Here is a 23,634-nt window from a genome sequence, read left to right on the forward strand (position 1 = left end):
AATGTTTACCTATTTATTGGGGTTTCAGCCAGATCAGAAATGTGAACTTAATAATGTATTTAGAGTGTTGGGGAGAATTTTTTTCAGTTTTCCTGATCTATGCCTTTTTTTTTTTTTTCATTACACCTTTATTGACATACACTGCTAGAATAGGGGAAATACTTTTTTAGAACCCCTACCCTTTGTGGCATTGGATTTGATCTTAGCAGGATTCTTTCCAAGCAGATAAGTCTTTCCCCTCCAGAGGGACAACAGAGTTACTGGACAAGAGCCGATGGCATTCATTGTGAAAAAAGAAAGTCCGACTTCTAAGATACATTTAAATACGTTGCACTTGTTAGCACAGTTACAATGGCGAGCATTACTTTCAATTTGCTGCTGTTTTTGTTGCACTGTGCTTAGAGGTTGATCCTGCAGTTGCTGAAATCAGGGGCAAAGTTCCCCTTGATTTCATCAAGCCAAGGGTCTGGCCCATGGGGCATCTATTCCAGCAAGGAAGAAATGAGTTCTGAATCAGTGCGGTAAGCTTCCCATAGCTTTGGGAGTAATAGGAAACAGTACCAAGCCTGTTCGACAGAGAGGTAAACTGAGACATGGACAGATTAAATTCCTTGCTGTAACACTGCTAGAAATAGAAAAAGGGAGACGTAAGATTTCTGTGTCTGTGACTGTCTGTCACGTACTTGCTGTTACCATAGGTGTTTCATATCAGGGATCACTTTTTTTTAATAAGTGAAGTATGTTCGAAGAAGAGATGAGCTGTGTACAACATAAGTATTGAAAATATTTGCTGTAGCTTTATTTTTTATTTCAAGTGACTTAAAGCTAATGAATAATTTACTAATTTAAAAGACTAAACAATCTGTAGCAAAGATAAACTCTTACCTTGGCAGAGGGGAGTCAGATTTTTGATCAAATAGAGCAGTCTCTACAACTAATTTAATACAGAAATCCAAAGTTTAGCATCACAACATTCCTAATCTGCTATTTTCTAAGTAACTGTTATGTTTGTTTTTACAGATAACTTTCCATATTAAAATAGAAATAGCTGAATTATACCTGTAAGGTGTCTGTTTTCCGAACACAGACTGCACACTCTGAGCGAAGGTGTCTCACAAAATATGTAGACAGCACACAAAAAAAGTGTGAATTTTCCTAAAGCAATTATGGAGGGGCTTGACAACACAGGAAAAAAAGGTGTTCGTGTTGTGCTTATTACTAGTTCCATTTCTGTCTGTTACAAAATATACATGCCATGTGGATTTGTGAAAAGCTTCCTAAAATCCTCTTAGTATAGAAGTTTCTGCAGGAGAGGCAACTTGATTTATGGTTTTATACTTTGAGGAATTTTTGTATTTTTTATTTTTAACAACATAGGTTGTAGCCAAACCATTCATATTTTTCTATTTAAGCTTTTAAACAGCTAGTTGCTTTTGAAGGATGCTGTAATAATAAAATGTTTCTTGAGGCTATATCTGCAATAATAATTAAGACAGGTTCCAATTTAAAGGAAAATGGAAGTGTGCGTGAATACGGGCTGTAAAATTATGGCTATATAAAATTTAACAGTAGTTTTGCCCAGTTTTCAGTGAGTTTAATGGGACTTATGTGATAGTGTTCAGATCTGTATGAGGAGGAGACAGTTTACATAACACTATATGAAAGGAGTAAACCCACAAAAAACTAAGAACAAACCAGTTAAGCCCAACAAGGTCTCCTAATACAGTTGTTGCTGTAGAATTGTGTTCACAGGATTGGTTTTAAATGATGGGGTGGAAGTAAGCTTTTATTAAAGAGTTAGTGTTACAGAAAGAACCTCCATTCGATCAGATTTTAGGAAACCTGAATGTTAGATATAAAAATCCGATCGATACATATTTTGGGTATTTTCCACTTCTGCAGAATTATCTGACAGCAGGTTGTATGATCTTCTTTTCCAGTGCAGTGAACTCCTATCAGTGATCAGAATAGCTAGGTCATGCCTTATCTTGTCATAGGTGCCGAGCAAGCGTGGGTCCAACAGAGTGACGCCCATCACCATGTGAACAAGGCTTGCTGTGTGCAGGCAGTGCAGGTGTTTGCGGTGTACTCCAGGAGTTAAGAGCACAGATGTGCAAGGGACAGACGTTATCTGTGGTTCTGCACAGGGCCAGCATTTGGATCCAGTCAGACTTACTGGCTGTGCTTACGACAGATCCATGCTGATTATTGGTGGAGTCATTTTCCTTGCTGTTGCTTGAAAGTGGCCTGGTTATCAGGAGGTTTATCAGCTCAAATGTACTCGGTGTCAGCCTAAGGACAGGGCTCACGTTCTCATCCTGCATTCAGCTGAAGTCTGGAGCACTGGGAAGCTTGGGGTAGAGGTACTGGGTGGTTCTGTGGGTGTTAACCCAGCACAGTCAATGCTGAACAAGGCTAATAAGCAAAACTAGTCTCAAGCAGCTGCCTAGCTGCCTTTTGGAGACTGTAGTGGCTTTATGCTGCCTTTTTCAGTACCCATATTATCCTGCTTTATTACTGTAATGAAATATCTCTGCTCTGTGTTGTCTGGATAATGGAAAATTTATGATGTTGCAGCAGTGGGTCATTGCCTTTACCACAAAACAGTATTCACCTGTTCATGACAGGCAAACTTCGTGATAGAATTTGAGTCCCACAAAACTTACAGAGTCTCTGTATTTATGCTGAAATTGGAGCTCTCAAAATCCCTCCTGCCCATCTAGTTACTTTAAACAATCAGGCTGAATTTTGCCAACAGGTACAGGATATGGCTTAGGAAATATTTCCCTCTCTACTGCCTCCAAAATATGCTTTGGGTCCTTTTCAGCCACAGAGAAGCTTTCATGTTAAAGAAAACGTTTTTTATCTTGCTCCTGCATTAGGCTGGTGCAACTGCTTGGTTTATATGCTGTGCATATCTTTATAATAATACTGGATGTGTTTACAGTTTCCTTCTTCTAGTTCTCTTTCTAACCACAGTCTTTCAGGAGATAGGCTTGGGGAGGGGAGGGGGGTAAAAACAGTAATAGTAATAAAAATGGTAGAGTAAGAAGAACTGAGGGGGAACAAAAAGGAGGAGGAAATCCCTGACCCAGAAAGTTGGAGAAGTTTCAGAATCAGGCTAAATGAATTTGTTTAGCCCTAATTACTGTTGTTATAGTACCTAATATTAATGTTCCTACAGCACGTGGAGACTGTTGTGTGCTACGTACCATAGATAAGTTGTTATTATTACTACCTTCTAGGTCCATCTTGGCAGTGGAATTTGGGTAGATGAGGAGAAATGGCACCAGCTGCAAGTAACACAAGGAGATTCAAAGTATACAAAAAATCTAGCGGTTATGATTTGGGGAACAGATGTTCTCAAGAACAGAAGTGTCACAGGAGTTGCAACCAAAAAAAAGAAAGATGCCGTTCCCAAGCCACCTCTCTCACCTCACAAATTAAGCATTGTCAGAGGTAGGTTATTTGAAAACTTTTGCTTCCTGCTTTGGAGTTTAACCATTAATCACTGAGTTGAAAGATGCTTCATCTCAGCTCATGTAAAATTAACTGATTGAAAGCTGTAATTAAAATTGCTATTGCATTGTCAGGAGCATACTTATCCAGGAAAAATCAGACACATTGCAATAGCTGCACACAGTGCAGGCCTTCACAGTTGAAGAGTTTTACATTGACTTCAGTAAGGTTCTAGAAGATCATCACTCTGAACCGCTTGCAGGACAGGACTCTAATCTTGGAGAATACCATGTTGTTCTGGAATTCGTTTGTAATATAATGATCTTTTAAATGCACGTAATTGCTTTTAACAAGCCTGAGAGTAGCTTTAGCACATTCTTCCATCCAGAATGTAACCAACTCTGACATGAGGCACAGAAACCATTATAGCTGTGACTATAAAAATATGCATGCCTTCAAAGCTGAGAAAGAATAGTTTTGTGCTCTTAAGTGGAGAAACTATAAATAGTAAAAATTAAATGTTGCGCATGAATTAGAATTTGAACAGGAAGTGTAAATCACTGACCTATCTGGCAGGAAAAATTGCAATGACACTTTTAGTAACTGCAAGCCTGAGTCCATGCATGTAGTACCTAGAGAGAGCAGGCCTTCTCCTATATTTAAAATGAATAGTGAATTTCAGTCCTTTCGTATCATCATGCTTGTGTTTCACATTCATTTCTGTCTCTCTTGGTATTTTAGGCTTCTTTTTGAGTTAGAACTGAGTCAGTTCCTCATGGAATAAATACCTAAATTGGATTTTTAGCTTTTGTGTCCAGACTCGATTGCAGTAGGGCTGAAAATCTCCCTATTAAAATTTCTTCTGCAATTTGCTTGACCTTCGTTTTTCTGTATTTCCTGTTCTTAGTCACTATGTGTTCTTAACTATGAACTCTTCTAAGAGCAGTTCTAATCTGCCTTGCAAGTGTCATGTTTTGGAAGTAAGCAATACAATTCCTCTTTGAGTTTGTGCATGTGTCTTTGTCTATGTCTTGTGGGGAAAAGTTGGAAGCTGATCTTCCTACTGTTGTCTTTCTTACTCTGTAAGAAACGAATAAAAGAGGTTTGTTTTTTCCCCCACTAATCTGTTTCAAGAATAAATATGGAAATGCAAGCTGTTCCATACTGATTTTCTAGTTCTGGCTAGGATCTTTTGGTACAATCCTACCATATAAAGCAGTGATGTGCTGGCTGCGTAAGGAATCCACTCTGTGGCTGTGGCTACCCTTGTCAGCTTCTAATGGAAAAGAGAATTGGTCACCCAGTATACAGATGCACTCTTACAAACCCACAGTAAAAAGGGATGATTGTTCATTGCAAAGAGCTTTCAAGTTTCCCAGCTGGAGGCTGTTGCTTCTCAGTGCTGATGGCAAGGTTGCTTATGTGAGAATTTGCTCTTTTACTTCAGTTAGGGCCAGTCTGTGTTGCTTACACTGCTTAAATGCTAGCTTTCTTCTAACTCATCTTGTTTTGACTACAGAGAGTTTGGGAGTGCACTCCAGCAGGCACATGGTGAGAGGCAGATGGAGCCCTTCTCTTTGTGCTCTTCCTTACCTTCACACACTCCAGCAATTCAGCTCTTCCCCATCTCCTCAGTTTTCTGTTTTCTGTCATACTTCTGCTTCCTGCCTCGACCCACATTTGAATTCTACTGTTCTACTCACTGGTTTTCCATGTTCTTCTTTTCAGTGTTTTTTTCACCTTGTCTTTGACTCCTTTTTTGTTGGACTCAAGACTGCACAATCTCCTCATGAGCCAGTTAAACTCCATGGCCAGTGCTTTTAGGTGGCAGCAGACAGAATTCCTGTATCAGCGGTACTGGGCAGTGTACAAACATGGTTTTCCACATCGTTGTGTCCTTTTCATTTGTGTAAATGTTAGCAGGTTGTCATGTCAGCAGTGTCTACTGGAAAGCTGGAAGTAATCAGATGAGAAGTTATGTTATGGAGAAATAAAGAAGAAAAACAAAAAAATGAGTAGCAAGTGGACAAATGGTGAAATGTGAGGAAGCTAGTTGGCCATTGACTTGGTCAGGCATCGCACAGAGAAGTTTAGGTCCTCGTTAGTCTTTGTCTACTTGGAATTTTGGTTAAGTCAGAAATAAGAAGGGGTATCTCTATGCTTCTTTATAATCAAAAGACAAAGAAGCAGAACCCCTGAATCACTCTTTGGAGCCCCTGAGCCAGCATCTTTATGTGACTACTAAATTACTTTTTCTGCAGCCCCTCATAGAAATGGAAGAGAAAGAACTGTGATAGTCTTTAATCATGGATCTATCTGGGTCATGCTGACTTTAAGAATCACAGCTGGTGTGTAAGTTCTGTCAAGTAATTATTTGCTTGACATTGTGGCTGTAACTGTTATTTTACTGGAAGTTCACCTTAGTAGGTGTATCTGCTGCAACCTTTTGGCAGTATTCCTGAGATTGCTGAAATACAAGTTTATGTCCTACAAACATGCTGGATATCTTCAGGTTCTCAGTGACATGCCTCTTCTTATTTCATATTTCTTAGTTTCGTATTTCAAATCGTAGTTTAGTGATAATTAGCATTTCAGCTATCGGGCTGCATGGTGAATAGTTTTGTTTTATATTCAGTGTATATCTTAAAACATAAAATTCACATTGTTTTAGATGTTCTCATTGGTGGGCACAGAATAACGTATTTAAAATAGATTTTTGAGTGATAACATCAGCTCTTCATGTGTCTGATATCTCTAGCTTCTTTAAAAACTCTACTGTATAGTATGTAATAAAGAAATTATAAGAAGTGTGATGCATGAGCACTGCTATAAACCTTGTTAACACAAAACAGCCTTTATAAAACTTCTGAGAGGTTTCAAAATGATCTACAAAGCACGCATAGTACTTAATTTTCATAACTTTTAATGTGATACATTAGAAATGTTATAAACCATGTTAATTAAGTGATAATCTCTGTGGCTTTCTGTATATGAAGCAATAAATGGCTACTGGAATAGATTACTAGGCAAAGCAGAACAGAGTTTGTTTAATCAGTCTGGGAAGCTGTTTATTACTAGTAGCCTACACAACAAAATGCGTTGTTCTGGTTATGAAACCAAAAAGCAAAACCTGCCTGTCTCTGAGGATTCGAGTGCGTTGCATCAGTTTCAGTAACCTGTGCTGAGTCCTGGCACGAAACTACTGACACCGTGGAACAGAGTTGTCTCTACTCTCATTGTCCTCATTGCTTTGCAGTTATTACTGTTACTCGCTTTTGTATTACAGTTGAGTCCACAAAGTGCATTGTGCAAATCTGTGAGAAGATGGCTCTCACCCTGAATAATCTACTACTAAAAGCGAAGTTCAAAGTATGCCCAGGGACAGGGCATACAATAAAGATGCAAACATTAATTTATGTTGTACAGATTTAAATAATAATAATAATAAATCAATAAATGTCATCTCCTACTGGTTACTGCTTGTCTAGCATTATCATTTACTGAATGTCTTGAAGGTGTGATGATAGAAGTGATTCACAGGGACCTGTAAATAACAACAGGTCTGGTGAGACCATTCATGTGGGAGAAGATTTTAAATCTGTTGTGGAGATATAGACAAATACAAGAGTTAGGCAGGCAACACTGAAATTGTAAAAGGTTGGAGTTAGCTTTGTTTCTGTATAGAAAGCTTCTTAATGCAGTCACAGCATAACTGAAAGTTTGTCATGCCACAGATTCAACCCTGGTGAAAAATCTTTGTCTTTAACAAAATAGCCAGCGAATCAATGAATGCTGCAGTTGTCTTGCAACAAATATACACAGTGCTTACTCAGTGTTGTCTCTCGAGTAGTTAGCCCAAAACAGGGCTATATTTTTTTCTAAAAATAGACTAATGGCTCTTTTCTTTTTTTTTCTCCCCAGAATGTTTGTATGATAGAATAGCACAAGAAACTGTGGATGAAACCGAAATTGCACAGAGACTCTCCAAAGTCAACAAGTACATCTGTGAAAAAATCATGGATATCAATAAGTCATGTAAAAATGAAGAAAGGAGGGAAAGTGCAAAGTTCAATTTGCAATAAATTTTGGATTTTTAATAAAATCTTAGTGTTTTACATAAGTGTTGTTTTTTTTTTTTAGTTTGTGTGGCATTTTTGCTAATGGGAGAAGCTGCCCTGAAACGTTACTCATTCTATAACTGATTCATTTTTTGAGCAATTTTGTTAAAAGCCTTACTATAGTGTAATCTGCTTTTAAATAATGTAAGATAGATTGTAAGTCCACTCACAATGAAACGGTGAATTTTCAGAGTTTTTTTCCAGTCAGCTGCAGTATGTAACCTGCAGTTCTGTATATAGGTTGTAATTCTGCAAACACAAACCCATTTTGCCTACATTTTGTTTTACTGGAGTTAGTGAATCTAGGCTGCAGTAAAAATCTGTTCAAAAGGTATAACTGTAAAAATCCACTTTGCTATTGAAAAGGATTTTATTGTATTTTACAGAGTGTTTTTTCTGAACTGAAATTTTAATCGTTTGTTTTTATAAATATTTGTCTCAATCTCTAACAATATATTTGTTCAAAAACACAGAAAGAATGCTGCTTCTTCACTTACTATCTTGTAGTTAGATCACTATTGCCACCATAGTTGCAAAATATCCAAAGCTATAAGTTGTAAAATCACGATAATTTATTTTAAATATATATATATATATAAAAATTTCTTTTCCAGGCACCAAGGCACCTTTCAGATTTCTGGTTATGGTACAAAGCTCTTAACTATGTCCGTGTTACTGTTTTTGAAATAATATTTGTATTTTTAAAAGATTTAAAGATTGCTACACTATGGCAAGATTATGTATACCAGGAAATCTAGTACCATTGCCCCTTGAATCTGTAATTTAACAACAGATACTTTTAGCATAAACTTGAATTAGAAATAAAAAAAGAAAGCATTTAACATTGAAGTTAGACATGCGATGCAAAGACATAAGGAATAATTTGTTGTGTCTGAATTATATCTTACTGTCAGTAACTGAAAGTAAATAGACTTAACTCTTGTTTCATGAAGGATTTTGAGAAAAAGATTTGTAGAGATAACTTAGGGCCTGTTCTGATGAGTCTTGAGGTTTTGTTATATTTGTGATTTTAGTTAACCTTCCATTTATTTTACACACAGAGGTGTGATTATCTACCTTTCAGCTCGTCTGTCCCTGAGCATCAGCGTTTTTCTTCCTACCACTGCAATCTGCTTCCTGTAGCTTTGAGACACTTGCCGTTTCTTATCGTCTTCCTTTAGCGCTGGCAAACCTGACGTTAAGCCTGTTGCAATGTCCTGTGTGTGCAGATAATGGGAAGGGAGCAAAGCGAGGGTTCCTTCAAGGGCCAGGGTGGCGCGAGGGGAGGAGGCGGTGTGCTGGAATTGCAGTGCCTGCTTCAGGAGAGCTGGGGAAAGCAGCCAGTCGTCTATTCCTGCACACCACGTGCTTAAATGATGTCTTAATTTAGGGCATAAGCATTTGTTTCATGCTTTCTAAGGTGCAATTTTGTGATAGGCTTAAGCCAATCCAAGTGCATCATGCTGCCAAAAGAGTACGCCCCGCTTTCTCTGCCCGTGGCCCTGAATTCCAGCCTCATCCCTTAAGACGGTACTTGTGATTTTACACAAGGCTCTCAGATTGCACCATTTCCAAGGTTCATTTCGTAAGGGCTTGTGCCAACAGGACAGAGCCAGGGGGAACTTGTAGCGAGGGTTGAGGAGAGGAGGAGGTCCTTACAGTGGCTTATGCTTATTCTGAAATTGCTTTTAACAGCCTAGCTTGTCTCCTGTTAATCTCAAAGTGTTCTTAGGTAGTGTTTAATGAAGTGCATAAATGTTTATGCTTCCTAATTTGGGATGCTAAATAGCAAATTAGTGTTTATAATGTCAGTGCATGTATCCTTTTATTAATTAAAGAACAAAACGGAGATAACATTGGAAAAGCACTTAAACGTCAAGCTCCCACTTTTCAAGCGGACTTGTGATTGTACAATGTTGGTTTTTTTAAAGTGATATCAGGAAAATCCACTACTTTGGGGGGAAAATGTCCATAATTTCCTCAGTCTTTTACGCCTTTAGTACTAATTTGTTTTCATTGTAACATCTTTAATGAGAAGATCATACCGCACTTCTTAGGAGATAAGCCTATTTGAGACAGCGTTTTATAAAACCTGGGAAAAGCAGATTAGAATTTAATTAGAGTGAGGATTCCAGCCTGCCCCCCAAATTTGGAGATTTGTCTGTAAAGCCAGCATCATCTTTCCAAGGTTTCTTCTTGACAGACTTGCCCCATCAGATGTTAATGCTGCATATTGATGAAGAATGTCAGTGTCGTCTTTGAGGAAGGTATCTTGGAAGTCTTTGTTCGTTTCTATCACCCCAGGTCCAGCAGGCAATTTTTGGCAGAGTTGAACTGGAGTATTGGGGTAGGACAAAGATTCGCTTTCCCACAGTGTGTAGTGTTGTAGGGCTAATTCCTTTGGATTGGGCAACTGAAATTTAATGTGAGCATCACCTGAAGTTTTGTTCAGTTACAGTAAGGGAAGAGGACATGATAAAGGTAATACACCTCTTTATTGTACTTTAACTTGTAGTAAATGTTTGGATTTCTGGAAATAAGCTTTTGTTGTAAAGCAATTTGTTGAGGGCTCTTTAATGGGTAGCAGGTGTGTATGAATAACATCTTTGCACTTAAATTTAGTTCTCGCTTGTCTTTTCTCTCCCCATGAACCCATATAAAGACTGTAGAAGTCTTTCCCTGCGTGTCTGTTTCCAGTAGGCAAATAGGCTGCAGTTGTCGTGTGTTCCAGCATTACCCAAGGAAAAATACACATTTTAAGGGGGTGTGCTTTTATGAATTGAAGTACCGATTGATAAATTAGCTGTGGATTTCATTTTACTGTTTTATATTGCATTTCTGACCAATACTGTTCTTGTTGGTGCATTCATTCTTTGGGAATTGTGCCTGCCTGTACATAGTTTTTCTTTGTTCCTAATGTATCTGCCATGAGTCTACTAGGAAACGTTAAGCAAGAATAGTACCTACTAACTTTATATCTCTACTTCACGTGAAACAGGCCAGATTTTTTGACATAAAATGAAATAGGACATATCACAGCCTGTAGTACTCCTGGTTCATCATTTTAAGGTTTATGCTCTGCTATTACTTCATGCTGTAAACCTGGATTTTGTTATTATAAGGAAAACACTGATTTAAGAGGAACTGACTTTTTGTCCAGATCAATGGATACTGTTTCTTTTTTTCCTTTTTTTTTTTCCATCAAAGAAGAAAGAAGGTATTACTATTGTACGAATAATCTACGTCCTTTGTTGCCACACATTGCTGCTGCAGTTTGTAATATTCATGACCTGATCCATACTAAAAAGCCTCTGGCACTCTTGCAAAGAAGCAAGATTAGAGTTAACAAAAGGGCTTTATTTTCCATTAATGATTTTATAAGGTAAATGAGCTATTATATTAAAGGAAAAAGTCCTAACAGAGATTTTAATACCTCAGTCAAGATGCCTTGCCACTCAATTAGAAAAAGAAAGCTAGTATTTATTGAAGAGAGAAAAAAAATCATCAGGATCAGCTGTTACAGAACAGGTTTGGATTTGGTGATGCTTCAAAGAGGTAGAAGGGGAGGTGGTGCTTTGGTTATATTTTTATTATTTTTATTTTTTAATACAGCCAGACTAATGTTCTTATTTATTTAGTCACGTTGAAGTTTAGCTATCAGTGGAAGGAATTTGAGGTTGCATTTGGGTAGCTGTTGAGCGTGACTGTGAAAAGAAGACACGATCTCTGTGCGGGAAGTAACTTCTGTGTGCTGCACCTTTGATGTTGTATCTGATAGACTACTGCGCTGCTGCTTTGTTGTCTTAAGTGTAGATTATTGTTCTCTTGGAAGTTTTAAGTAGCAATAAATTGAACTTTATTTGATTTTAGTGAAATTGTAGAGATAATTCAGCTTCACACTTCCAGAGTTTGTAGACTTTTGTTAAAATAAAGCCAAGTACAGTTCATTGCTAAAATAATACTATCTTGATGCAGAACCTGGAAGGAGTGAAAATGTCAGAATTAGGACAGCTGTATTAGCTGTAGCCTTACTGTGTGTTAGCTGCATTCATTACTCTTGAGAACCCAAATCTTGCCAGGTTTCTGGAAGGGCAAGCAAGGTTGTGTCATCCAGAGCAATGCTGAGGATTATTTCAATATTCCATCTTTTGGTGTGAGAACGGCTAATCTTCAGAAAGATATAAAGATGAAATTTCCGCTTCTTCAAAATGAGGTGGTAATTTTCGCAGTGTTCTCAGAAATATTTGTCATTATGTGCATGCCTTTAGTCTTGGATTGATGAAGTCATAACATCAATTGCTTAAACTTTATTGGTGTCATTTTCTTCATCATAACAGTGTGGGATTGTGGAGTGATTCATACAACACTGAGGCAATAAAAATGCTATGAAGTGCAATTATTGCATGTTTCATGCTCAATAGCTAATTTTTAATTTCACCATCTTGGACACTTTTTCACCCCCTCAGGCTTTCTAAATAGGAAATGAGAATCATTTGGACTTCTAAAACAGGAACAGTAATTCAAAAAGGAATTAATTTACTTGACTGTTCATTTGCTTTACTTTTGCAATTATTTCTGCTGTTTGTGTTTGAACAATAACTTTCACTCTGTGCGTCAGATACCCACTTGTTCAGTCATGGAGTGAGATCAGTCCCGTGGTTGTGACATCAGTTGCTTATTGTAAACGTGAAATACCTCACCTATGACATCAGAAGTTCCATTATGGCTGGATCAGAGCAGAGGTGAAAGTGAGTCTGGGAGGAAAGGAATAAACTTCCTCCTACTAAGGAGGTAAATGTTCTCCAAGTTTTGCAGAACAGCAACTTTACGTTCCTTGTTTATAGGTAGTAAAGCCTTAATGGAGCTAAACTCCTACTAGCTTTTATTTTCAATGTTTTGGGCTACTTACCTTCATATTAAATTTTAGTCTTTAGTGATTTGAAATTTTTCAGTCACAGAAAGTTTGCTGAACACCCAAAATGAGGTAGAGTGGAAGAGACTTTGCTTTTGTTGCAGTATAATAATCGCTAAAAGTCCTGTGAAATACAAGAAAAGAAATTATGCTTGCTGATATTCATGCATCTTTTATAGTTTCATGCTTTTGGAGTGGAGAAAGATGTAGGTTTCCTGGGACGGACTGATTATCAGAAGAATTGGCTGTGAACAGCCTTTGGTTCAATCAGAATGAACGTGAAGGGTGTACTGGGATAGCAGGACCGAGCGTCTTCATAGCACCATGTCATGCTGGCACCAGCCCCCTCCACATGAGATTCAGATGAATGAAAAACCTTACATGGGAGAGTTTCATAGTCTTTCTTTTACAGTCAAATAGTAAAGTCTTCCCAAATGTTTATAGAAATAATCTTACTGAATTGCAGTTTAGTTAAAAATAAATTTTATTTCCATGTGTTTTCCATTTTTCTTGTATTAGCAGAATAGAAGTTTGACGGGATCCATTTTTCTCAATGTTTAATTTGGGATGTCAGCATACCGGTGGTTGAAAGTTGTCCATTTGGGCATTTTGAGTCTGTGATCCAGATGTGCTGTGTTCTTCCCTTTCCATATGGAGTCCTCTGTAGGGTTTATGGGAATCCTTGGTAAATAATAATTCTCGAAATAAGCAGGATTTGAGGCGGGTGGGGCAAAGCACCTGCTTCAAAGTTACTGTTCTGTGTTTCCATTTTTATAAAATGTCTTAGGTTATGAAATGAGTAAAAAATACTCCTGAAAGTGGGATTTTACATTTTTACTGCATGGTTTGTCAGTATGCTTTGACACTTGATAGTTTCTTTGCAGTTGCAAGGACACTTACATCCTTCCAGGGCCAATGTACGCTCATGTAAGTTCTACATTTCACTGTATATCCATACAGAAATAAGCATTTGAGGATGTAGAAATTTGGCAGTAAGCAGGAGTGAATGTGATGTTGTAGCATCTCCTCTGCTGTGCAGCACAGTGCAAGTCCCTCTGTGCTAGAACAAGGCAGGACAACATAGCGGGATGGCTGTTCTTTGGGTATATTTCCCTAAGGGGGAAAGATTGTTTATTGGTAAATATGTGCAACTTCCACTCTGTGGCTTTCCTAAATTTAAAAGGAAACTGAGATCCACTCAGCAGCAGCCAAATGAGGAGGAAGACCCTGGCTGGTGGTGGTGCAGGCTGCCTAGGAGCAGGTTGTGGAGGAGTCACGTAGGCTTTCTACCTTCCCGCAGAGAATTAATACGTGCTGTTTAGATGAAGTGGGTAACCAAATAGCAAAATTTCAAGCAGATTGACTGGCATTTAAGGTTTCAATCAGTGAGAAGTTTTATTAATTAAAAAAGTCCAATCACTCTTACGTGCCAGGAATTTAACCTTTAACAAGTAGAGTAATCAGCGCTTTCTTCTCCAGCTAGGGACCTCTATCTCGTGCAGTTACACAGCTGTATGTTTACAGATATAGTATGCCGCTATTCTGTGTAACTCTGTGCCATGTAAATCCACAAATCGATAATTTTTCTGATGTTGGCCAGCCCTATCTGTTTTCCTGGTCTTGTTTTTCCACTTGTTACTTTTGTGAGTGGGAGATGGTCTTATGTGCTTGCTGTAAGGGACAGAACCGTTTCAAAGTTCACACCCTGCAAGTTGTCAGCAGGGTTCTGAAGTGAAATACCTGCTTTTTATTCCTGGAGGTAAGTGACACAGACCTAGATCGTTTCCTTAGGAGATCTGGAGCTCTTCCTGTCACCGTACGCAGACTTTGCAGTTCAGGGACTTCACACAGCAGCATTTTCTTCTTGCTGTGCCAAAGCAGAGATCACAGCAAAGGAAACTGTACACTTCTATGGTGTCCTCAAAGTGGTGAGATGGAATTTCCTGTAAATGAATCTTTTAGTAGTATTTCTCACGTGTTCAGTCCTCAAAACAGAAGCTCTCCAGTGGCCTGGAGGTTTCCCACCTAATAGCATTGCCTGTGAACTTGGGTTGTCATTTCCATAGTCTGAGCAATGGAAAGCATTAGGCACTTTGACAGATTATACTGATTTATGACTTTAAATTGCCTCCTGGGACTTGCTTTTTCCATTTACTGCATGAAAAGCATCCAACCTGTTGATTTCAGAAAGGAAGAGCAATTTCAGGATCCTGTGATCTAAGGACAGTTCTTGGGAGAAAGGCAGGCTGTTGTGTCTGCTGGCGGGTCATTCAATGAAATAGTGTGGTCCCCCACCAGAAAGCCTCACTCAGTTGCTCCTTTGAAGAGAAATATTAGCTGGACTGCAGCATGCTGCTCAGAGCAACAGGCAGCCTTGAAAACACATTTAAGTGTAAAATCCATCTTTTCCTTTAGTAGTTTATTCCAGTGGGTAGCTACCTTGCTGCTCAACTTCTGCCTTATTCCTGTGCAAGTTTTTCTGGCTTAGCTTCCAGTTCCTGGTTCTTGATTTGTCTGTGTTAATATTCTCTTGAATCAGTATTACTCCGCCTCATGAAATTCTTCTCAATAAACAGCGTCTTCACTCTTCCACTGCTATAGGTCTCCTAAGTGACAGCTCGTTTTTGTAATATTTTTCCTTTATGCTTACCCAAATTCATTTTAGTTTCATGGAAGTACCGTCTATAGAGGAGTTGTTGATAGTCTCTTAAATACAGTATTTGGTTTAATTGATGTACACTATCTCATGTTTTAGGATACGTGACACTTTGTTTTAGAATGTTATATGCACCAGTTGTAATTTGGGGCAGACTTAATTCATCTCTGTAGGGAGAAACAGAGAGCTCTGCTGAGCCAGGCGGGGGGGTGACAGTGTGGGACTGAGCTAAAAAGAGCAACAGGTGAGCAGTGTTTCATAAAAAAGAGGACAGTGAAATGATAAAACAAAAATTAGGGAGGCTGCAGTCACTGTCATTTAATTTTATTCTGTCTTCAACAGAGAGGTTTGGATTTTTATTTCTTTTGGTCATAACTATGAACTGCCAAAGAAAGGTGAAGAGTCATCATTATGCTGTTATTTAAGTTCAGAAGGAAGGGAGGGTATCCTTAGAGAGAGACATAGTCATTTACTGGAATTATTTCAGTCTGGAGTCTCCAACCAAAACACCATACAGGAATTGGACCTGCCAGGAGAAGAGTTTGCTATGCCTCAACCCTTGCTGTGTCTACTTTGATAATTTAAAGGTTGCTTTAGGTAGGACTTGCACATATTTTGTTTGATTCTGCCTGCTAAACATATAATATCCTCAATTAACCTCAGGGACGAGATGAGGAACTGCTAAATTCCTCCACTGAGATGGTTTAATAAAAAATTGTCTTTGCCAGAATTCTGAAGGTCAAAACAGACTTAAATATGTAAACACAAATTCTATCAAGGTAATGCAAAAAAAAAACCTTGTAATTAATCCTTCTTTAAGAAGTCCCTTCCTTTGTTTGAGAATTTTGAATAGTATCAAACAGTTCATCTAAGTTTCCTTCATCATCTCTCTAAAGATTCCCTGTTAATTAACTTAGTCATTTATAAATGTTACTATTTTTTTATTATTATTAGCTTATTGCTATTGTAAAGACATCAGGAAGATTGTGTACTGCACCTTTTGAAAAGTAATGTTTCGCTTTTAAATGCCTATTGATATTTTTGTGATTCCTATTGATTTTGAAATGAATGCCTCTGCCAATTCAAAGCTCACATACTGGTTCATCCAGGTGTTGTTTATGAAGAACGGACAGGACAGCATCACGGAGCCAGTGAAGTTCAAATGATGACCCTCATCTGACAAGCTCAAGAAAAAAAAAGACTCGTAATGTTCTGCCCGATGTGGGCTTCCTGCCCCTCTGGGGGTGACTGAAGGGTGGCCCTTTTCCATGTGACCCGGGAGGGGCTGTGTAGGTTTTAACTAACGAGAAGCTTAATGACAGGAGGGATAAGATCAGAGCAGTTCCAGTGCGTGTTGAAATGCTGAGCATGGAAGCCAGTTGATTCTCTAATGATCCCACCCCAGTGCTGCGGTATTATTAACCACTCTGGGCAAGGACTTGGTGATGTTTTGCAGGGTTATGGGTGGTGCAGAAGTTGCTGTCATGGTCGCTGCTTATCTGACTGATCCTATCTCCTCTTCTGGAGGTCAGGTAGAACCTGTACCCAAAAGATTTCACCTTCGTGGTGCAAGATGTTGCCAGTTTTTCACCCTCTTTGGGGAGGGAATTTGCTGTCTCTTCATAGTCTGAACCATGGTGGGATCCAGCTGATCCACCTACGGCAGCTCAGCTAGTGCCACTGCTTTGCTAGGGAGAAAAGGGCAATGCTGCTAGTCAAGAGGAGAGCCACTGTGCCCTGCCAACCTCCACAGGTGACAGCGCGAGCTGGTTGCCCCAGAGGTGACAATAGTGCTGAGGCAATTTTGGGATCTTTCTGAATCCGGTTGCATTTGGATCTTCAGTACTTCTGTGGTCTATCTACCATTGCAATGTCTGTTCGTAGCATTTAAGACTCTCCTTATATGTTTAAAATAAAAGCTGATGGTAGTCAGCTGTATTATTTCAATGATATACAGGCTGTAGAGTCTGGTACTTGCGCTTACGGATGGGCTTCTCTCTAGCCAGTGACATGTGAGAAGTTCCTCAAGCCCATTCCTCAGTAAAGCTACCTGGCATTTTCTTCTCCTTGAACAAGGAATGTACCTGCAGTTGTTTTCTGCTGATGGGACCTGAGCAGCTGTATCCATTTGCTCCCTGGTCTCTAACCCATGACAAGTGGAAGGGAAATGCGAACTTGATCCCATCTGTTTATGAAATCAAAGATAGGTCATCTTTGGCTGATTTTTTTTCCCCTCTTTCAGAATCTTCCAGTAAATTTTGTGCATCTTGGCTATTTAGGCGGTTCTGCAGAAGTTTGGGATCTTTCGTTGCTAGTTATCAAACTCTTTTCTGGTATTGCCTGTACTCTGCATGTGAGAGTTATCTATTTGTGCTGTCAGGGGCCCCAAATGGAATTACTGGAAGAACCAGATACGGTCTACAAAGCATGATTAAAGGAATTCATATTTGTTATTGTAGGGTTTTCTCTTTATTAAATACTTCAGCAACATTTCAGTAACCCATGACGTCTTTTGAGAGTTTTGCTAGTAGTAACTCATTACATCTGAAAGGCTTTATAACCAAGTCATCCTTTCTTGTCAGAGACATGGAAGATGAATAGATGGATCTTGACTGCAATTTCCCATCTCAGGGGAAGTTCTTTCTCACTGCCTGTGGTGATGCTCAGCTGCATCACTGCTTTTAATTGCCTCCAGGCTCCTGCAGGACTCTGTGTGTCCCCTCTGGCATGACCTACATCCTTGCAGAACCATGAATCCCTCAGCACTGGTTAGCGGAGTCTGAGCTCAGGACAGAAAGTCCTGCTGCTGCAAATCCCTGACTGTCTCCCAAGGCTGTAAGCTGTGTGCCAAACTCTTTCTTGTGTCCTAAAATTAATCTAGAGTTCTTTTGCCTGTGGAAGGATACAAATGAATTTTCTGTATTAAAGATGATGGTAGAAAATTTCAATGTTGTCTTGAGTGTTAGGGATACAAAGTGTGTTAATACAATGAAATCCAGAGAAGGATTCATTTTTTCTTAGAGTACAAGTACCTTAACAAATCAGAAATCCATACATCATAATGTATATTTGTTTTTCCCTTGGGAGAGGGAATAAACAGTGAAGTAACGATTCCAGCTGTAGTCTGGATTGCATTGCTTCAGGTCACATCAAAGGCAAGTGTATTTCTGTATCAGATTATTCAATTTAATTTGGAAGGCTTAGCCTAATGGAGGAATAAAACGATGACATTTAGGGTGAATTAATGTAAATATTACAGTCTGTTATGGAAAGGAAACAAAATATAAGATCAGCTTGTTCATTTTGGCAGTGGGAAGTATAGCACTCTTTTCCAAGAATGTCTGTTCCACCATGAATTCTTACAGTTAAGCTGTTTGGCTGTGCTAAAATAGGTTATCCCAAAACCTAGAGAGCTGTCAATTGCCAAGGTTTTATTGAATTTGGGTTCCTGATTTGCTCTTTCTCCATGTAATGGTAGATAAGCTTAGAACATAATTCTTCAGGACTTGGTTTTAACCCCCTTTCTAGTTTGAATTTGTTCTTGAGAAAATGTTGCTACCTAGTTGTAGAAATGTGTTGTTGTTGTTGTTGTTTTTTGTCTTTGAAGAGATTATGAGAAGTCACATCCACTCTACCTTAGCTAGACTGAACTGCCTTTTAAATTTCACTTGGAAGATATGCTCACTGATTCGTCTGCTTATCTTAGCTTCTTCTGTACTTGTCTCTTACTTGATCAGTGGTGTTTTGTGCTGAATTTTATCTGGGGTGGTAATAGTACTTTATACAGTGACATTATCACTCTAGAAATACTTTTCTCTAGAAATATCTCCTGCTCTTTTCATGGCTTTGTCATGCTGAGGACTTTTAATTTAGTGGTAAACAATGACTCTACTGAGATTGTTATCCTTCCTTTGGGTTCGTGCTGTACGCCAGACTCCCTATCAGTCTGTAGGAACTTGTATTTAGATTGTCAAACTTAATCTCACCTCCATTATTGCATTCTTGAAAGTCATCTTGAGGGATCTTTTCTTTCCATCTGTTATATCTCTGCTGCTGCATCATTGAAGGCCTCCAATGTGGTGCCGTTAGTAGATGTTTCTAGCATGCTCCTTCTTCCTCATGCCAAGGGTGTATGCTTAACCAGTGCTCATATGAAAACTACCTGTGCTTTTATGTGGATTTTAACCTATTCTAAAACCATTTTTAAACATTTAATGGAGCTTCAGGCTGTCCTGATAGATTAGGTAGTTTTCTGAGCAATAACTGACTGATAATGCTTAGAAGTAGGGAGCTGGTTAATGGTTCAGTGTCACCTTATGTCAGAAATTAGTACTGAAGATATAATCCTGGATCCTGTGCTCTGAAAGTCATATAACACTCTATACCTTTTACCAGGAGACTATCCAAAGGCTTTTAGGAAGTGTGATATATGTCAACGCAAGCTTGAGACTGAGATCTGGAAAGCCATCTGGAAGATTAATTTAATGGGAACTGAGTTTCATAGCCACTCTTGGGTAGCTTTGCAAACTGAAGCCTGGATATTTTAGCCACTGATATTTTGATGGGTATGCTTTCTTGGGCTACCACATACATAAAATTTTCCTGGATACTGTTGCAACACCAGGATGAGTTTCACCATTATTTTTATTTATACATTTACTTCTAATAACTCTGAAAAAAAAGTGTGTGTATGTGTGTGTATATATATATATATATATATATACGTGTTTCTCCCTGATGCCCACAGTTTTGTTTGTCAGCATGGTGTTTATTGTGGAGATTAATCTCAAAGTGTGGGGGTGATTGTGAGCTTAAGTGATAATGCAGAGTGAAATCTCCTAAGGATCCAAGGTACACAGAGTGCATTCATGAAAATATAAATACTAAGCGTCACATCTGGCAGTGCAACATGGTACTTCCCTTGTAGTTTGGATTAGCATAATTTATCCTGCTGCCTCAGCACCACCTTGTCTTGCTTCATTTCTCCAGAATACAGAGCATACATGCTTCCACAGAAGTTGCTACTTCAAGGTTTGTACACAGCTTTACCTGTCTTTCCTGTAAAGCCAACATCCTGCCTTTGAGCCAGGCCTACCAGTGGAGAAAGCATGCCAGCTACAAAGTTTGAACCTCAAAAAAAAAAAAAGGGGGGGGGGGATTAACTTTTCTCTTTGTTTTTTTGGTACGGGGTAAGACTGCCCTGGTAATGCAGAAAGGTTGAGTACACTGTTTGTCCCTAGATAGGATAATCTTCTGGTGATGAAGTTTGAAATTTGCAATTAAATCGTTGCAGCTTACAAATTACAGCTTTGCGTAACTGTGTATGAGAGCTTTTGGTCCATAGCAAGTGCAAGCTTAAGCTTCTTCTCTGCAAGCTGAGAAAAGTCAAATTGCTTCAGGGTTTGGTTGTGAAGATGTGCACATGTAAGGTTACTGTGGCTCCTGGCACATGGTGAGAACAGGAGCTTGTGTGCTGCTGGAGGTGAGATGGATGCTCGGGGTCAGAGTGAGTTGTGTTATCGGCATACCATGGAAAAAAAAAAAAAGCAGAAATGGAGCCTGTGAAGAATTCCAGTTCCCACAATTTCGCTCAAGACCCGAATGACCCCAAATTAGTCTTGTTTGTGGGATTTTCCCATTTTACCCTGTCAGCACATTGTTTCATGAGGTTGTAGTAATTTGCAACTGAAATGGCTGCTCTTGTTTCCATCTGGCTGGTTCAGAGCTGGCAACTGGTGTCACGCCACCACAGCCACTGGTTCTGGCCCTTTCCTTCTGTGTGGCTGGTGCACCGCTGTGGCTCCATGGCTCCACCAGAGGACCGGTCTACAGCTCTGGGAGGAGACCAGGCCATCTTCCCTTCTTCCGCCTAGGCCTCTGCTTCTGGGGCCTTGTCCACAGGTGCTAGGGCAGCACACTTCCAAATAAAAGCACTTATTTCCTTTTTAACTGACTGGGTCAAATCCCAAGGATGCAATCTACTCCGAAAGCTGAAGGCCTTGCTGCATTCCATAGTCCTCCTCGCGTTGCGTGAGCCCCGCCACGGCCTGAAGGCCAGCCCTCAGCACGGGGCTGCGCTCGGCGCCATTACAGCCATCGGGTTATAGACCAAGCGTGCCGGGAAGGAGGCTGCCTTCCCAAGGGACACGTGGCAGCAACTGACAGATAGAGCAAATCCGAGGTGGCCTTGAGGGTAAGTTTCTTTCATGAGATTTCCTAGTATGGTGTGTTTACATTGCTGTGCATTATAAAGAGGATTTCTTATGAGCAGCTTTTAATCTTCTCTGATGGGGAGTGCAAACACTGTTTTGACATCAGTCATGCTAAAAACACATTTGTACATGGAATAACAGTCACCTTTTAAATAACTATGGGAATCACAAATACATGCTGACAGAAAAATGTATTTAAGCAGTTTCAAGTCTGTGCTGTAATAAGTAAAGCAGCCATTGTATTCCACAGAGCTGCATGCTCTAAATGCCTTTAAGAAAAAAAAAACAAACTCTAAAGTGATTCACAGTAATAGAATAGAAAGTGTTTACATATCTCAAAACATTCTGTACAATAATCATTCCATCTTTTAAAATTTAATTTCAGCAAATTTGAATCCAAATGAGATGAAGTCTGAAACATAAGCTTTCATGGTAAGGTACAATTCAGCATGTAATCTTTTGCAGGTGGCTGTTATTCGTTTATTATTTGTATTTCCATATTGCTTAGCAACCCCGGTCCTGGACCAGGACCTGGCTGCTGTAAGTGCTCTGCTCGCATTGATGGAGCGGATGGTCGCTGCCTCGCGGAGCGCGCTGCTTTGAATCAGAGCCAAAAGTAAACTGCTGATTTCTCATTCGGTCCTCTCTGAATGAGGAAAAATGAAGGCCGACTGCAACTCGGTTATGCGATTACCAGTGTAGCTCTTGCAGTAACCAAATCAATGCAAATATCTGGGGGCCTCTCAAGCATGCAGGCTCAAATGTAGGTAGTTTTTCAGGCTTCGTTTGCTGATGGCTGCAGTGGGGAACGCAGAGGGGAGTGCAGGCGGGGTTGCTCCTCTCCAAATAACCATTCACTGACGCAGTTGCTCATGTAAACAAATATCTGCTTATGCTTTGCAAGACCCTGCAATTAAAGACAAACAGCCTACGCCATGTTGCCAAATTCTTACTAATAACCTCTCTGCAAGTGGCACAGCACGCACATCCTTCAGACAACTGATGCATGCAACATACATTTGCTTGACATGTTACATAAGTCAACATTTACAAATCTGTATCCAAGTCCTTGTTTAACCTCTTAAGAAGAAATGTCCTAGTTCTTCAAGGGAAGCGGGGTTTGTAGAGAGCAATTATACCTTCATTTGAGAGCTGGAAATTTGGAAAAAGTAGACAGGCTTGGTCTCAACAGATTTCAAGTGAAATGTTCAGACACAACTGTTCTTGAGCTCTTGAAAGTTGAGATTGCTGCTGTGGGGCAACAAGAAGTGACTTAACGTTAGTGGCTTTCATTTGTCAGTCATGGCCAAGCTCTTAAAAGGTCAGATTCATAGCCCTGCTGCAGGCAGGATGCTGTGCTCTTCTAATTTGCCCCATGGTTTTATGAGTTGCTGCAATACCACAAGCCAGGACAGAAAGCAAATGATACCTGTGGCTCTTGATGGAGATTCAAAACCTTGATATAAGAAAGATGAGTTTATATTTACACAAGGAGAGAGCTTGGACAATAAAACAGTAAGAACTAAAGCTTGAACAGTGTTATAAGGCACTGGGGGGTCCTCCAAATCATGGCTATGTTCAGTGCTGTGCTGTGAAGGGTTTGGTTCTGTAGTGATGACAATAATTAGCTGGCCTTTGGTACTGTCCAGATGCCACACAGGACCAGGCTGTGACCAACCACCTCCGGAAAAGCTGTCTCAGAACATCTTTGGTTTGCATGTGGTGGCTTATTTTAATAGCAGGCTCTTATGCACAGAGGTTGTACCAGCGAGCCATGTAAAATGCCTTTGTATCAAGAGGTTAAAAAATGACTTATGTTAATTCTGGATTCCAGCCAAAGTTGCACAGCTGTTTTGCTGAGGCTGGGAGCTAACAGGCCAAAAAGGACACACGCCGTTAAAATGTCGCTCTCTGGAGATGCAGCTGTCAGTGAACCAAAAGTGGGGCAGGTTTGACTGCAGCAAATGGTCTGGCAGACGGTGGTCCATGTACGGTGTTTGTGTTACACCCGGGTGCCCTGGGAGATGAGAGAAACCTTCCCTCAATGTTATGGTGGGTTCTCATTGCTTGTGGTAGTGAAGGACACCGTGAGCTTTCGTTGTGTGGTGGCAGTGTCACTAAATGAACCTAGCATGATGCCTGTGGATGATAAATACCTGATGCAGAATTTATTTTGTGAGGGGAGGAGGAAGCAAATACAGGATTTTAAAAAATGTTGAATTATTGCTATTCCCAAAGCTATAAGCTTCTGTATTTCATTTCATCAGCTAGTCTGTA

General features: G+C 39.6%; 1 protein-coding gene across 6 annotated transcripts in view; it reads left to right on the forward strand.

The window, feature by feature from the left end:
• The window catches only part of LOC308199414 (BEN domain-containing protein 5), a 923,492-nt gene that overhangs the window by 575,762 nt on the left and 324,096 nt on the right, over positions 1-23,634 (forward strand). For 3 of the 6 annotated variants that reach the window (XM_080603544.1, XM_080603546.1, XM_080603545.1), the window contains 2 exons: positions 3,246-3,459; positions 7,381-7,579. The exons of the other annotated variants lie outside the window; for them this stretch is intronic. In XM_080603544.1, the coding sequence (XP_080459670.1) occupies positions 3,246-3,459; positions 7,381-7,541 (375 nt within the window). In that variant the 3' untranslated portion in view covers positions 7,542-7,579. Of the gene's footprint in view, positions 1-3,245; positions 3,460-7,380; positions 7,580-23,634 lie in introns of those variants that run through there. 6 annotated transcript variants of the gene reach the window in all.

Source organism: Anser brachyrhynchus (assembly GCF_964034855.1).
Source record: "Anser brachyrhynchus genome assembly, chromosome: 8".
NCBI classification, from domain to species: Eukaryota; Metazoa; Chordata; class Aves; order Anseriformes; family Anatidae; genus Anser; species Anser brachyrhynchus.